At 40.2% G+C, this 17,295-nt stretch overlaps 1 protein-coding gene across 1 annotated transcript in view; it reads left to right on the top strand.

Annotated features, from left to right (window-relative positions):
- Positions 1 to 17,295, top strand: part of LOC126175467 (DNA mismatch repair protein Msh3-like) — a 415,279-nt gene that overhangs the window by 80,971 nt on the left and 317,013 nt on the right. Inside the window, exon 5 of the mRNA XM_049922278.1 lies at positions 6,425 to 6,552. Within this exon, the coding sequence (XP_049778235.1) occupies positions 6,425 to 6,552 (128 nt within the window). The remainder of the gene's footprint in view (positions 1 to 6,424; positions 6,553 to 17,295) is intronic.

Raw genomic sequence — 17,295 nt, 5'->3', positions numbered from 1 at the left:
AATGTTGACTGGAATACTCTCTTTCTAATTCTGAAGGGGGCAGGGGTAAAATACAGGGAGCGAAAAGCTATTTACAATTTGTACAGAAACCAGATGGCAGTTATAAGAATCGAGGGGCATGAAAGGGAAGCAGTGGTTGGGAAGGGAGTGAGACAGGGTTGTAGCATATCCCCGATGTTATTCAATCTGTATATTGAGCAAGTAGTGAAGGAAACAAAAGAAAAATTCGGAGTAGGTATTAAAATCCACGGAGAAGGAATAAAAACTTTGAGGTTCGCCGATGACATTGTAATTCTGTCAGAGACAGCAAAGGACTTGGAAGAGCAGTTCAACGGAATAGACAGTGTCATGAAAGGAGGGTATAAGATGAACATCAATAAAAGCAAAACGAGGATAATGGAATGTAGTCGAATTAAGTTGGGTGATGCTGAGGGACTTAGATTAGGAAAATGAGACAATTAAAGTAGTAAAGGAGTTTTGCTATTTGGGGAGCAAAATAACTGATGATGGTCGAAGTAGAGAGGATATAAAATGTAGACTGGCAATGGCAAGGAAAGCGTTTCTGAAGAAGAGAAATTTGTTAACATCGAATATAGATTTAAGTGTCAGGAAGTCGTTTCTGAAAGTATTTGTATGGAGCGTAGCCATGTATGGAAGTGAAACATGGACGATAACTAGTTTGGACAAGAAGAGAATAGAAGCTTTCGAAATGTGGTGCTACAGAAGGATGCTGAAGATTAGATGGGTAGATCACATAACTAATGAGGAGGTATTGAATAGGATTGGAGAGAAGAGAAGTTTGTGGCACAACTTGACGAGAAGAAGGGATCGGTTGGTAGGACATGTTCTGAGGCATCAAAGGATCACCAATTTAGTATTGGAGGGCAGTGTGGAGGATAAGAATCGTAGAGGGAGACCAAGAGATGAATACACTAAGCAGATTCAGAAGGATGTAGGTTGCAGTAGGCACTGGGAGACGAAGAAGCTTGCACAGCATAGAGTAGCATGGAGAGCAAGACCACAACAACAACAACTTACGGGAATGCAGTAGGCTGGTAGCCTGCCTACACTGTGAAGCGTTCTATGTGGGAATGACCAGCAACAAACTGTCCATTCGCATTAATGGACACAGGCAGACAGTGTTTGTTGGTAATGAGGATCACCCTGTGGCTAAACATGCCTTGGTGCACGGCCAGCACATCTTGGCACAGTGTTACACCGTCCGGGTTATCTGGATACTTCCCACTAACACCAACCTGTCAGAACTCCGGAGATGGGAACTTGCCCTTCAACATATCCTCTCTTCTCGCTATCCGCCAGGCCTCAATCTCCACTAATTTCTAATTTCAATTTGCCGCCGCTCATACCTCACCTGTCTTTCAACATCATCTTTGCCTCTGTACTTCCGCCTCGACTGACATCTCTGCCCAAACTCTTTGCCTTTACAAATGTCTGCTTGTGTCTGTGTATATGCGGATAGATATGTGTGTGTGTGCGTGAGTGTATACCTGTCCTTTTTTCCCCCTAAGGTAAGTCTTTCCGCTCCCGGGATTGGAATGACTCCTTACCCTCTCCCTTAAAACCCAAATCCTTTCGTCTTTCCCTCCCCTTCCCTCTTTCCTGATGAGGCAACCGTTGGTTGCGAAAGCTTGAATTTTGTGTGTATGTTTTTTTGTTTGTGTGTCTATCGACCTGCCAGCGCTTTTGTTTGGTAAGTCTCATCATCTTTCTTTTTAGATATATATGTAAAACAAGTTTTGATTTCCTAATAATACCACACAACACATAGGTAAAAAGCTTAATCCATACTAATTTTATAAATGTGAAAGTGATGTTGCCTGTTACGCTTTCATGACTAAACTGTTGAAGCAATTTTGATGAAATTTGTTATGGAAGTTCTTTCAATGTGGAGGAAGAAATAGGGTACTTTAGAAAGTTTGTAGTACAAGGTATTTATTGATTTGAAGAATATAATGTGAAAAATGGAACAATAATTACTCTTTGGAGAAGCTTTTGACTCTTCGACTTCTGAACTTTATCATATTTGTGACACTGCTTTTATTGTTTGATATGCTTTATATAATACAGTTCAATGTAATGAGTACAGTACTTATACAATCCTCAACCTGTGTAATCCATACTTCTAATATCACTCACAAGACTGTCGCAGTTTAGGCACTGAGAGACACGCTTCTTGTATAGCTTCTGAGATGGTTGATGACTCTCAATGAAGACATCTTTTAAATGCTATACAACAAAGAGAGAGTTGTCATGCTTTTATATATGGAACATGGGAGGCTTTTAGTGAGGCGGCATTTAATTGGGACATGCAAGTGCAGCCACTGTAAACAGGTAGAAACATGAATGCAGTTTACTTTGTAGCACGTACAAATATTATAAAATTCATGCTATACTGAATTACAAATTATTTATTCTCATTCTTCATCAGTGTAACGATGTTTAAAAATTTTAGGAACTCCACATTTCATTTTAGTACCATCACCATCTCTCTCTCTCTCTCTCTCTCTCTCTCTCTCTCTCTGTGTCTGTCTGTATGTGTGTGTGTGTGTGTGTGTGTGTGTGTGTGTGTGCGTGCGTGTGTGTGTGTGCGCATCTCTGTATTACAGTATGCAAGTGCCACTCTAATTATATTAAATTTCAGCCTCCAGTTGCATAAGCAAAGAAACTTTTCATAGGTTTCGGCTATAATAATGTAGCCTTCTTGAGAAAAGTCACAATATAAAATTAAAATTAAAACATGCCAGATATTGGCCTTGTCAACTTAAAATGTTAGTACTACAGTACATAGTCATAAGACTGCGTCACTTCTACTAATGTTTCACTGATAGGCCACACAAACGGGCCAGACAGGTGGGCTGCTGGCAATGAGTTGTAACTGGGCACCGCGGGCAGCGACACAACGAGCTCAGCAGGTGGTCGCACGCATGCGCGTGCAGAGTAATACTGACTTTAACGAGAAAATGTTAACTGAGATTATTATGGAAAATAGTTTATTACAATAGTTTGAACTATTAATGGCATTAAAACCATAAGTCACTGAAATTACCATTCCATAGAATGCAACAGACATATAACAAGTGTACTGTACATAAGTAAGAATAAACATTAATTGATAACATTATTTGTTACAACAGTTACAAATGTTACTGGCAAATAAACCATAATAACTGAAGGTACAGTTCTATGAGAGGCAAATGTCATTATATAGCATAAAGAAACCTTTTAATAAGAAGAGGCCATAAGTTAAGGTTAACAGTGCCTAAAACATGTGGAACTCAGCTAAGAATTAACGACTGTAAATGATAATGAGGAAAATTGTCTCATAGAGCTTAGTGGTTAGATATACAGTATGTGATCAGCAATTAATACATAGAAAACCAGTAGGCTGTATTTCATAGCCAGCTACTGACGTTGATAGAAGATCATGTAACTAATGGATTTATCGGATAATAGGTGTGTGCAACGCCACAAAACATTATGAAGACAGTATATCCAGTGGAGTTGTATGCAAACTTTATGAAGCTCTTAAATATAAATACACCATTTGATGTGTAGCAAACTGTGAAACAGCCTTGAACATAGGTTAGTGTATTAAATATGCAGTGTATAATTGGGGAATACCTGAAGCTACTAATAAGAACAAAAAGGCTGTATGTCATGGCCAGGTATTGGCATGGATAATAAGCAGTGTACAGTATTAGATTTAACCAGTTAATAAGTAATACGTAGGGATGTAGCAGGCAGTTTAAGAAGTCGTGTGTATGCAAACTTTACGAAGCTCATAATTAGAGATACACCATTTGATGTGAATCAATTATGAAAAAGCCTTAAACTTATAGAAAGTAACGACGATTATTGGCCAATATAGAAAGTCCCACATCATCATGGTAGATGAAGGAAGGGCTGAAATCCTTCAAAGATCTTATTTTTCAACTACAATTGGTCATAAAGCAAGTTGCCTATATCATAAAGGAGGTACACTGCATATTTAATACACTAACCTATGATCAAAGCTGTTTCACAATTTGTTACACATCAAATGGTGTATTTATATTTAAGAGCTTCGTAAAGTTTGCATACAACTCCACTGGATATACTGTCTTCATAATGTTTTGTGGTGTTGCACGCACCTATTATCAGATAAATCTATTACTTTATATGATCTTCTATCTACGTCAGTAGCTGGCTATGACATACAGCCTACTGGTTTTCTATGTATTAATTGCTGATCACATATTGTATATCTAACCGCTAAGCTCTATGAGACAATTTTCCTCATTACCATTTACAGGTGTTAATTCTTAGCTAAGTTCCACATGTTTCAGGCACTGTTAACCTTTGGCCTTTTCTTATGAAAAGGTTCCTTTACACTGTATAATGTCATTTGCCTCTCATAGAACTGTACCTTCAGTTATTATGGTTTAATTGCCAGTAACATTTTTAGCTGTTGTAACAAGTAATATTATCAGTTAATGTTTATTCTTAATTATGTACAGTACACTTGTTATATGTCTTTTGCCTTTTATGGAATGGTAATTTCAGTGACTAATGGTTTTAATGCCATTAATAGTTCAAACTATTGTAATAAACTATTTTCCATAATAATTTCAGTTAACATTTTCTCGTTTTAAGTCAGTATTACTCTGCACACACATGCATGCGACCACCTGCTGAGCTCACTGCATTGCTGCCCGTGACACCCAGTTACGACTCAGTGCCTGTGGCCCACCTGTCTGGCATGTTTGTGTGGCCTATCGGTGAAACATTAGTAGAAGTGACGCAGTCTTATGACTATGTACTGTAGTACTAACATTTTAAGTTGACAAGGCCAATATCTGTCATGTTTTAATTTTAATTTTATATTGTGACATTTCTGAAGAAGGCTACATTATTATAGCCAAAACCTAGGTAAAGTTTCTTTGCTTATGCAACTGGAGGCTTAAATTTAATATAATTACATTTTACAGTTGCTGACTGCTGCACCATGCTAAAAATATGCCACTATAATCACTCTGAAAAGGAGATAGGTGGGTTCCTTCTTCAGTGTAGGCTCGTTCTTAATTTATAATTGTAAGTTCGTGCTTCATTTCTGAGCGGGAGTTGGAAAATAAGTTTCCCCTTTCGACTGTGGGCAGAGTTGTGTGATGTGGGCGAAAGAAGACACGGTAGGTTAACACGCACATGCAAGACACCGATACACCATTGGGTAGAGGTCAACTGCGATCAAGCAGATGGCACTGTCGCAGTGCCTGTGCAAAGTGGGGGCCAGCCATCCAGTCTTTTCTGGAGCTATTGAGAGAAGGTGCATTTTTGAGTCATTGTCAAAAGCAGAAGTGGGTGCTGTTATCTGCTATGAATGGGTACATGGAGTAACAGGTACAGAAATTCATAACTGCCTTGTTGAGGTGTATGGGTGAGGTGTGATGGTGTGGAGATGGTGCCAGCAATTCAGTGATGGACGTCAGCAAGTGCAGGAGTGGAAACATCCATCATCACCTGTCCGAAAGAAGTTCAAAAGCACTCCGTCTGCAGGTAAAGTGCTACTCACCATTTTCTGGGATGCCAAACAAGTTTTGATGCTGGACTTTCTGGAGGATGCTGCATGGTAATGTGCCACTCTGTAGAAATTGCAAGAGGTGATTCGGAAAAAGCCGCCTGGCCTTCTTAGATCTGGCGCTCTGCTGTTGGATAACAATGCGAGACCATACAAGGCGATGGCAATGCAAAACCGTATTGCAACCCTTGGTTGGGAGCGCCTACACCATTCGCCTTACAGTCTGGATCTCGCACCAAGTAAGGTCCATCTGTTTCCTGCTTTGAAGAAGACTCTTAGTGGAAGGTGCTTTGGCAGCAATGCTGACGTCAAACAAGCCGTTCAACGCTTCTTCCGTATGCAATGCTCTGATTTTTACCTGGAAGGCTTTTTGAAGCTTATAAAGCGGTATAACAAATGTCTCAATGTACTTGGAAATTATGTAGAAAAATAAAGATATGTCTTACCTTTAATGTCTCATTCTCTTTTTTTTTTCCTTTCACACACAACTCTGACCAAATTCGACAGGGGAAACTTATTTTCCAACCCCCCCCCCCCCCCCATGTATAATGACCTTGTATTCCTTCTCCTCCTCCCCTCTCTTCTTCTTCTTCTTCTTCTTCTTCTTCTTCTTCTTTTATTTTTAAACCATGTTACCACAATAACTTTATATTTTTCTACATCAGAGGAAATAATTTTTGTTTTAAAGGATAACATTAATGTCACTTTTTCTGTGTCTGTGTGTGCCACTGACTTGTAGTAATGAATTTTTTAATGTTTATTTAAGCATAATTTCAGCTTAGAGATTTTTAAAAAATAGGTTCTCATTTCAAATGAGATAACTACAGCTTCTAATACGTCTTTTTCTAGGCTATAAAGTGGGAGTGGTCAACCAGACTGAAACTACTGCACTGAAAGCAGCTGGAGAAAACAGGAATGCCCCATTTTCAAGAGAACTAAGCTGTGTTTACAGTCGAGCCACATTAATTGGTGATGATATCCTTTTCAAACTAAAGGCCATGTAACCAGAATACTTGATGATACTATCTCTAAAGTAGTGGAATGTGGTTTGTACTATTTTTGAGGTCAGGAACTGGCATTTAAAACACAGATAGGTACAGTTAGTAATTATCTTATGCTGTCAAACTAGTTAATACTCTTTAGTTCATGTTTTGTGCACTTTCTTAAAAAAAGGCATCTTACAAGAAACAGATTGGGTAAGAAGAGGAAAGTCATACAATTCAAACCATTATAGGCTGAAAAAGCTACAGTGGGAAGAATAAACAAAGATATTAAATTAAGAAATGCAGGAATCGACTATATTTTTATATTCACGGTAAACGATAACAGCCAAACTGTTTTGCTGTTATCATTTACCATCCTGCTTCAGCCATGTTTACAATTTTGATACATTTTTGTACTTTATTTTGCCATTGCACATTTCTGTTTTTTGTCCATATTCAACTGACTTAATACATTTATTTAGATATTGTTTACTTACCTTCTGAATTTTAAATGTGCCATTCAAATTTGTAATTTAAAGTACAGAAAAGTGAATGATCACTATTGTTCCATTAAGTGAACTCATGGCTGCTCTTAACCAATAAAATAATCATGATTACACACTAAGCAAAGGAAGGTGACAACTCATATTTCCTTCACTTTCTGGAACAGTAAGTGACACTGTGGAAAGAAATGTGGAAAACTGAAAGTGATTGGAGTTCCATTCTTTTATAGAACACACAAAATAGCGCATAAAACAGATATTACTGTGAACACACATTACTGGGACAAGTGGTGTATTAAGTTTGTGTGAAACATGCAGTTGTCGAAGATTTCACCCAACTGCATTCTCGTGAGTTGTTGTTGTTGTGGTCTTGCTCTCCATGCTACTCTATGCTGTGCAAGCTTCTTCATCTCCCAGTACCTACTGCAACCTACATCCTTCTGAATCTGTTTAGTGTATTCATCTCTTGGTCTGCCTCTACGATTTTTACCCTCCACGCTGCCCTCCAGTACTAAATTGGTGATCCCCTGATGCCTCAGAACATGTCCTACCAGCCAATCCCTTCTTCTCGTCAAGTTGTGCCACAAACTTCTCTTCTCTCCAATCCTATTCAATACCTCCTCATTAGTTATATGATCTACCCATCTAATCTTCAGCATTCTTATGTAGCACCACATTTCGAAAGCTTCTATTCTCTTCTTGTCCAAACTAGTTATCGTCCATGTTTCACTTCCATACATGGCTACGCTCCATACAAATACTTTCAGAAACAACTTCCCGACACTTAAACCTATACTCGATGATAACAAATTTCATTCTTCAGAAACGCTTTCCTTGCCATTGCCGGTCTACATTTTATATCCTCTCTACTTCAACCATCATCAGTTATTTTGCTCCCCAAATTGTCTCATTTCCTAATCTAATTCCCTCAGCATCACCCGACTTAATTCGACTATATTCCATTATCCTCGTTTTGCTTTTGTTGATGTTCATCTTATACCCTCCTTTCATGACACTGTCTATTCCGTTCAACTGCTCTTCCAAGTCCTTTGCTGTCTCTGACAGTATTACAATGTTATCGGTGAACCTCAAAGTTTCTATTTCTTCTCCATGGATTTTAATACCTACTCCAAATTTTTCTTTTGTTTCCTTTACTGCTTGCTCAATATACATATGGAATAACATCGGGGAGAGGCTACAACATAGGTTTGCCTTTCCTTAATCTAGCTTCTAAGATAAGTCATAGGGTCAGTATTGCCTCACGTGTTCCAATATTTCTACGGTGTCCAAACTGATCTTCCCCAAGGTCAGCTGCTACCAGTTTTTCCATTCATCTGTAGAGAATATGCGTTACTATTTTGCATCTGTGACTAATTAAACTGATTGTTCAGTAATTTTCACATCTATCAGCACCTGCTTTCTTTGGGATTGGAATTACTATATACTTCTTGAAGTCTGAGAGTATTTCGCCTGTCTCATACATCTTGCTCACCAAGTGGTAGAGTTTTGTCAGGACTGGCTCTCCCAAGGCCGTCAGTAGTTATAATGGAATGTTTTCTACTGCTGGGGTCTTGTTTTGACTCAGGTCTTTCAGTATTATGTCAAACTCTTCATGCATTCTCGTATCTCCCATTTCATCTTCATCTATATCCTCTTTGATTTCCATAATATTGTCCTCAAGTACATTGCCCTTGTATAGACCCTCTATATACTCCCTCCACCTTTCTGCTTTCCTTTCTTTGCTTAGAACTGTGTTTCCATCTGAGCTCTTGATATTCATACAAGTGGTTCTCTTTTCTCCAAAGGTCTCTTTAATTTTCCTGTAGGCAGTATCTATCTTACCCCTAGTCAGATAAGCCTCTACATCCTTACATTTGTCCTCTAGCCATCCCTGCTTAGCCATTTTGCACTTCCTGTCGATCTCATTTTTGAGACATTTGTATTTCTTTTTGCCTGCTTCATTTACTGCATTTTTATATTTTCTCCTTTCATCAATTAAATTCAATATTTCTTCTGTTACCCAAGGATTTCTACTAGCCCTCTTCTTTTTACCTACTAGGTCCTCTGCTGCCTTCACTACTTCATCTCTCAAAGCTACCCATTCTTCTTCTACTGTATTTCTTTCCCCCATTCCTGTCAATTGTTCCCTTATGCTCCCCCTGAAACTCTGGACAACCTCTGGTTTAGTCAGTTTATCCAGGTCCCATCTTCTTAAATTCCCACCTTTTTGCAGTTTCTTCAGTTTTAATCTACAGTTCATAACCAATAGATTGTGATCACAGTCCACATCTGCCCCTGGAAATGTCGTACAATTTAAAACCTGGTTCCTAAATCTCTGTCTTACCCCTATACAATCTATATGAAACATGTCAGTATCTCCAGGCTTCTTCCATGTATACAACCTTCTTTTATGATTCTTGAACTGAGTGTTAGCTATGATTAAGTTGTGCTCTGTGCAAAATTCTATCAGGCGGCTTCCTCTCTCATTTCTTAGCCCCAATCCATATTCACCTACTACGTTTCCTTCTCTCCCTTTTCCTACTACCAAATTTCAGTCACCCATGACTATTAAATTTTCATCTCTCTTAACTATCTGAATAATTTCTTTTATTTCATCATACATTTCTTCAATTTCTTCGTCACCTGCAGAGCTAGTTGGCATATAAACTTTTACTACTGTAGTAGGCGTGGGCTTCGTAACTATCTTGTCCGCAATAATGCGTTCACTATGCTGTTTGTAGTAGCTTACCCGCACTCCTATTTTTTTATTCATTATTAAACAGACTCCTGCATTACCCCTATTTGATTTTGTATTTGTAACCCTGTATTCGCCTGACCAAAAGTCTTGTTCCTCCTGCCAGCGAACTTCACTAATTCCTACTATATCTAACTTTAACCTATCCATTTCCCTTTTTAAATTTTCTAACCTATCTGCTCGATTAAGGGATCTGACATTCCACGCTCCGATCCATAGAACGCCAGTTTTCTTTCTCCTGGTAACGATGTCCTCCTGAGTAGTCCCTGCCCGGAGATCTGAATGGGGGACTATTTTACCTCCGGAATATTTTACCCAAGAGGGCACCATCATCATTTAACCATACAGTAAAGCTGCATGCTCTCGGGAAAAATTACAGCCATAGTTTCCCCTTGCTTTCAGCCATTCGCAGTACCAGCACAGCAAGGCCGTTTTGGTTAGTGTTACAAGGCCAGATCAGTCAATCATCCAGACTGTTGCCCCTGCAACTACTGAAAAGGCTGCTGCCCCTCTTCAGGAACCACACATTTGTCTGGCCTCTTAACAGATACCCCTCCTACGGTACGTCTATCTGTATTACTGAGGCACGCAAGCCTCCCCACCAACGGTAAGGTCCATGGTTCTTAGGGGGTGAGTATTTTGAACAAATGATTATAACTTAAAAATCACTGAAAGAATGACAATTTCTTCTGGTAATGAAATTCAGAGGATGCTGAAGAAGCCGAGGCTGTTGCATTATCATTCAAAAGAGACCACCAAATGACAACAAGCGAAGGTTAGTAGAGATTTGTGCTACTGTGAAAAGATGTATGCATGAAGCGTACAATAACTACTACCAACACACCTTAACAAAAGATCTGCCAGAGAACCCAAGGAAACTCTGGTCTTATGTAAAATCACTAAGCAGGTCAAAGGATTCCACTCAGTTCCTTGTTGACCAGTCTGATGTAGCAAAATGAAAGCTGAAGTTTTAAATTTCACATTCAAGAAATCGTTCTCACAGGAGAATCATACAAACATACCGCCATTTGAGTATCGTATGGATGACATAGTAATAAGCATCCCTGGCATAGAAAAACAACTGAAACAGTTGAAAGTAAATAAATTACCAGGATGGAATCCCAGTTTGATTTTACAAAGAGTGCTTTAAGACCCCTTAAGTAGCTTGCATTTATCATGAATCTCTTGCCCAGCACGAAGTCCCAAGTGACTGGAAAAAGGTGCAGGTGACTGCAGTATATAAGAAGGGTAAAAGAGTGGACCCACAAACTTACAGACCAGTATTCCTAACTTCTATGTGCTGCAGAATCGTTGAACATATTCTCAGTTTGAATATAATAAGTTTTCTTGAGACTGAGAAACTTACGTCCATGAGTAAGCGTAGTTTTACAAAGCATTGCTGATGTAAAGCGCAGCTTGCCCTTTTCTCACATGGTATACTGCAAATTATGGATGGAGGGCAACAGGTGGATTCCATGCTTCTAGATTTCTGGAAACATATGACATGGTGCCCCATTGTAGGCTGTTTATGAAGGTATGAGCATATGGAAAAAGTTCACAGATATGTGAGTGGCTCAAAGATTCCTTTGAATAATAGAACCCTCGATGGTGCGTGTTCATCAGAGATGAAGGGAGTGCCCCAGAGAGGTGTGATAGGACTACTGCTGTTCCCTATATACATACCTGATTTGGTGGACAGGTGGGCAGCAATCTGCCGTTGTTTGCTGATGATGCCATGGTGTACAATAAGGTGTCAAAGTTGAGTAACTGTAGGAAGATGCAAGGCGACTTACAAAAAATTTTCAGTTGGTGTCATGAATGGCAGCTAGCCCTGAATGTGGAAAAATGTAAGTTAATGTGGATTACTAGGAGATCAAAGATGAGTAGGAAGATTAAGTTTGGATACGGAATCACAGTCAAGTTGTTTAAATATCTGGGCCTAATGTTGCAAAGCAATATGAAATGGAACGAGCATGTGAGAACTGTGATAAGAAGGCAAATGGCCAACTTCAGTTTATTGAGAGAATTTGAGGAAAGAGTGGTTCACCTGTAAAGGAGGCCGCATATAGGACTGTGGTGTGAGCTAATCTTGAGACTGCTCACATGTTTGGGATCTGTACCAGGTTGGAGTGAAGGAAGATACTGAAGCAATTCAGAGGTGGGCTACTAGGTTTGTTACCAGTAGATTTGAACAACACATAAGTGTTACAGAGATGCTTCATGAACTCAAATGGGAATCCCTGGAGAGAAGACGACATTATTTTTGAGAAACATTATTGAGAAAATTTAGAGAACTGGCATTTGAAGCTGACTGCTGAACAATTCTACTGCCACCAACATACAGAGTGCAAAAGGACCATGAAGATAAGATACCAGAAATTAAGGCTCATATGGAGGCGTATAGACTGTCATTTTTCCCTCACTCTGTTTGTGAGTGGAACAGGAAGGGAAATGACTAGTAGTGGTACAGAGTACCCTCCGCTATGCACCACATGATGGCTTGTGGAGTATCGATGTAGATGTAGATGTACATGTAACAAAGGCAATATTATGAGATGAGTTAGGGATGAGTAGTCAAACTGCTCACCTCCTTCTGTATAAGTGTCGAAGTTTGAGTTAATAAGGTATGGTTAAATCAACAAATAATGAATGAACTATCAACTGATAGCAGTTGATGGTTTTGCTTCTAATGTTTAGCTATATCTTTTCATGGAATTCAATAGCTAATGTAGAGAATTGTTTTTCAAGGAAATTACATCTCAGTTCGGACAAAAAGATTGAATAGGTATCGGTTGCAGAGAACTGAATGTAACATTTTCTGAGAGTACAAGTGATGGAAAATCCAGATGGAATAACAATATGAATTAGACAGATTGCCCACCACACAGATGAGGTCTCATGGATGACATCTTCATGATCTGGATTGTGGGTGAGAACACCCAATCCACATTCCTCCAGAACCGTACTCATTTTCCTTCATTCCCTTCACCTGGTCTTTCTCAGCCTCCTAAGATATCTTCCTTCAATGTTGACCTCCACCTCGTGGATGGTTCCATCAGTACCTCCATCAACATCAAACATGCCAACCACCACGAACATCTCCACTTTGACAGCTGCCACCTCTTACACACCAAGGAGTCCCTTCCATACAGCCTAGCCTCCTGTGGTTGTAGCACCTGCAGTGATGAACAGCCTCTCTCCAAATATGCCAGGGATCTTGCCGAGGTCATTGCAGGCCAAAATTACCCTTCCCACCTTTTTCCAGAAACAATTCTCCTATGCCTTGTCTTCCCTGTCACCAACCATACCCATTGATGGCCACAAAGGTGTAGTAGTCCAGGTTACTGACCACTATGTAGCCACCCAAGGATAGCATGGTGGTTGCCTGGCCATCAGAAAGTCAACTGCAGCATAGCTGGCCAGTTCCCATGGCTGGAAACTGCTGAGGGGGCAGTATACATTGACTGCAATGCTGGCAGCAGTTGGCAGGATGGCCTTGCTGAAGTAGGTGGTGATGACACAGTCCCGCAGTGGAGAGATGGTGAACAGTGAGTGTTGCTGGCAGACCATGAGGTTGCTAGTCAGGCTCGTTGTGGCCTGGTTCGAATCCATGATCTCCAAATTCGATAGAGTGCTATGTGCGGTGTGCACTGAACATTCCCACTGGTGTGTTCCCGTTTAACACCCAAGAGGATCAGACTTGCTGGTTCTAGTAAGCGTGTGTCACTGTATAGCAGCAGGTGTGGGCTGTAGAGGCTGTCGGCTGGCATGGGGACCGCATTGGTATTGAAACTGGCTTCAAATTCAGGACCAGAGATGAAGTGTATGGTGTTGTCAATGGTAGACATGTCAGAAGCCCAGTCTGACATCAGGACAGGACAGTTTGAACAGTGGGTGATGATACAAGTTACCAGTGCAGAAGATCTTTGTCTAGGCTGCAGATTCAGCTATACTTGTCCAGGTGGTGCTGTTGTGTCAATAAATCCTGCTTCCTGTCACATACATCTGAAAAGCTCTGTCCCAGGCTGTGGTGTGGAGCAACTTTGCCTGTTGTAAAGCAATCTGTGGGATGCAGGATGCTGAGGTAGCAGTACAGCAGTGCCTGCCATGGCAATTCTGTAAGTGGTAGCTCACTTGTTCGCTTCTCAAGCTGATTATATAATGAAGCAATGCCCCCATTATGACTCAGTACCACCTAAGGCTGGAGCAACTGAAACACATTTTCTGCCGGGGTTTTGACTACCTCGTGCCCTGAAATGAAATGGTGCCTACCCAACCTAAACAATGTCCTTGTCTGCTATCCATTCCACTTCTGCTGCCAACCTCTTGTCCCATGGCTCATACCTCTGGAAAAGACCTAGATGAAAGACCTTTCCATTACATGCTTCCACTACCATCTATTCCAGTCCTGTCACAGGTATTTCCTATCCTATCACAGGCAGATCCACCTGTGAAAGAAGCCATATAGTCTACCAACTTAGCTGCACCACTGTGCAGCATTCTGCGTGGATGTTGACCAAGAGATAGCAGGACCACCCAATTGCTGAGCATGTTGCACTTGACTGAAATGACGCTTCACAGCCTGTGCCATCTATCCCACCAGCACCATGTGTTAGTGCGTTTTAGAGCAAATTAAAAAAAATCAAAGATGATTGAGAAGTTGTTAATGCTAAGCAACCCACTAGCAACCCACTGTCCAACAGTGGCCCAGACTGATGAAAATGTGTTGAAATGTGAGAACTTGTGAATTATGACCAATTGTTAAATGTTTTGTAGGACATGATTTAAATTTAGTAAAGGCCATTGTGAGTTCAGTTGCGACCTGTTATTTGAAAATGCAGAAGATGTGTGTGAAGTTACTGCCAAAAGTTTTGACAAATCTGGATGTCCATGGTTTGATGTTCTATCAGTTGTAGGAATTTTTCTCGCTTTGGATGTCTTTCACCTCTAGAAATGATTTCTTAATGTGAAAAATGCTATGCAACATTCAACATGTTAAATGTAGGTCCCTTTATAACAGGTGGAGTAGGTCATTCCAGAGGTCAGAAGAAGGAAAGGGCATACCAGCTCCCAACTGGATCATGCCTAGGAAAGCACTGCAGTGTTTGAACAAAGCTTCAGCTTACTTCCTTCCTGATTTTTTTGCAGTCCCTTGTACTGCTTTACTGCTGCCCATTATATTCTCCATTTTGACCACAATCATCCGACTGAACCACCATAACAGCTAATTGACTGTCACGTGTGAGTCTTGCATTAATCATAGTGCTCACATAATGCAAGCAAGGGAGAATTATTTTAAATTTTATTTCACTTTATTGACTTTGCTTTGTTGTGTGTAAACTGAGAAGTAGCAACTTCTTAGCCCGGCTTAACTCGGGTTTAATTTCTCTGTTATATACCCAGTTCTAAGCAAAGAAGGGAAAGCAGGAAGGTGGAAGGAGTATATAGAGGGTCTATACAAGAGCGATGCACTTGAGGACAATATTATGGAAATGGAAGAGGATGTAGATGAAGATGAAATGGGAGATACGATACTGCGTGAAGAGTTTGACAGAGCACTGAAAGACCTGAGTCGAAACAAGGCTCCCGGAGTAGACAACATTCCATTGGAACTACTGATGGCCTTAGGAGAGCCAGTCCTGACAAAACTCTACCACCTGGTGAGCAAGATGTATGAAACAGGCGAAATACCCTCAGACTTCAAGAAGAATATAATAATTCCAATCCCAAAGAAAGCAGGTGTTGACAGATGTGAAAATTACCAAACAATCAGTTTAATAAGCCACAGCTGCAAAGTACTAACACGAATTCTTTACAGACGAATGGAAAAACTAGTAGAAGCCGACCTCGGGGAAGATCAGTTTGGATTCCGTAGAAATACTGGAACACGTGAGGCAATACTGACCTTACGACTTATCTTAGAAGAAAGATTAAGGAAAGGCAAAACTACGTTTCTAGCATTTGTAGACTTAGAGAAAGCTTTTGATAATGTTGACTGGAATACTCTCTTTCAAATTCTAAAGGTGGCAGGGGTAAAATACAGGGAGCGAAAGGCTATTTACAACTTGTACAGAAACCAGATGGCAGTTATAAGAGTCGAGGGACATGAAAGGGAAGCAGTGGTTGGGAAGGGAGTAAGGCAGGGTTGTAGCCTCTCCCCGATGTTATTCAATCTGTATATTGAGCAAGCAGTAAAGGAAACAAAAGAAAAATTCGGAGTAGGTATTAAAATCCATGGAGAAGAAATAAAAACCTTGAGGTTTGCCGATGACATTGTAATTCTGTCAGAGACAGCAAAGGACCTGGAAGAGCAGTTGAACGGAATGGACAGTGTCTTAAAAGGAGGATATAAGATGAACATCAACAAAAGCAAAACGAGGATAATGGAATGTAGTCGAATTAAGTCGGGTGATGCTGAGGGAATTAGATTAGGAAATGAGGCACTTAAAGTAGTAAAGGAGTTTTGCTATTTGGGGAGCAAAATAACTGATGATGGTCGAAGTAGAGAGGATATAAAATGTAGACTGGCAATGGCAAGGAAAGCGTTTCTGAAGAAGATAAATTTGTTAACATCGAGTATAGATTTAAGTGTCAGGAAGTCATTTCTGAAAGTATTTGTATGGAGTGTAGCCATGTATGGAAGTGAAACATGGACGGTAAATAGTTTGGACAAGAAGAGAATAGAAGCTTTTGAAATGTGGTGCTACAGAAGAATGCTGAAGATTAGATGGGTAGATCACATAATAAATGAGGAAGTATTGAATAGGATTGGTGAGAAGAGAAGTGTGTGGCACAACTTGACCAGAAGAAGGGATCGGTTGGTAGGACATGTTCTGAGGCATCAAGGGATCACCAATTTAGTTTTGGAGGGCAGCGTGGAGGGTAAAAATCGTAGGGGGAGACCAAGAGATGAATACACTAAGCAGATTCAGAAGGATGTAGGTTGCAGTAGGTACTGGGAGATGAAGAAGCTTGCACAGGATAGAGTAGCATGGAGAGCTGCATCAAACCAGTCTCAGGACTGAAGACCACAACAACAACAACAACAACATGTGTTCTGGTCTATGTGTCATGTAAACCTTTTTTATGTAACACCCAAGGTCTTCAGCAATAATTATTTTTTCTTTGCTAACTCGTATTACTAAATTCAATGTTTTGTCATGAAATATTAATCCTATTATGTTTAAACAATTATTGTTGATTAGAAGGGTGATACACCTGGCCATCAGAAATGTTTTATAGGACATAGGGTGGTGGGGTTTCGGGTTCCGCTGAATAGGTCAGGAGTTCACTACCCTCAGCTGGCGGCTACACGGGTTAGCGGAGGCTGTGTGGCATGGACAGGGTAGTTTTTTTAGGTTAGAAGGGCTCGGGAAAGTACGGGGTGGGCTGCAATCTCAAAGGGTGCATGGCAAATACAGGACATGCTTGGATCAAGGAACAGTCAGAATTGTAGTTGTAAATTGTTATAGTTGTGCT

This window comes from Schistocerca cancellata, chromosome 3 (assembly GCF_023864275.1).
Source record: "Schistocerca cancellata isolate TAMUIC-IGC-003103 chromosome 3, iqSchCanc2.1, whole genome shotgun sequence".
NCBI lineage: Eukaryota > Metazoa > Arthropoda > Insecta > Orthoptera > Acrididae > Schistocerca > Schistocerca cancellata.
The sequence above is the reverse complement of the archived record's forward strand: the minus strand, read 5'-3'. Positions and strand labels throughout refer to the sequence as shown.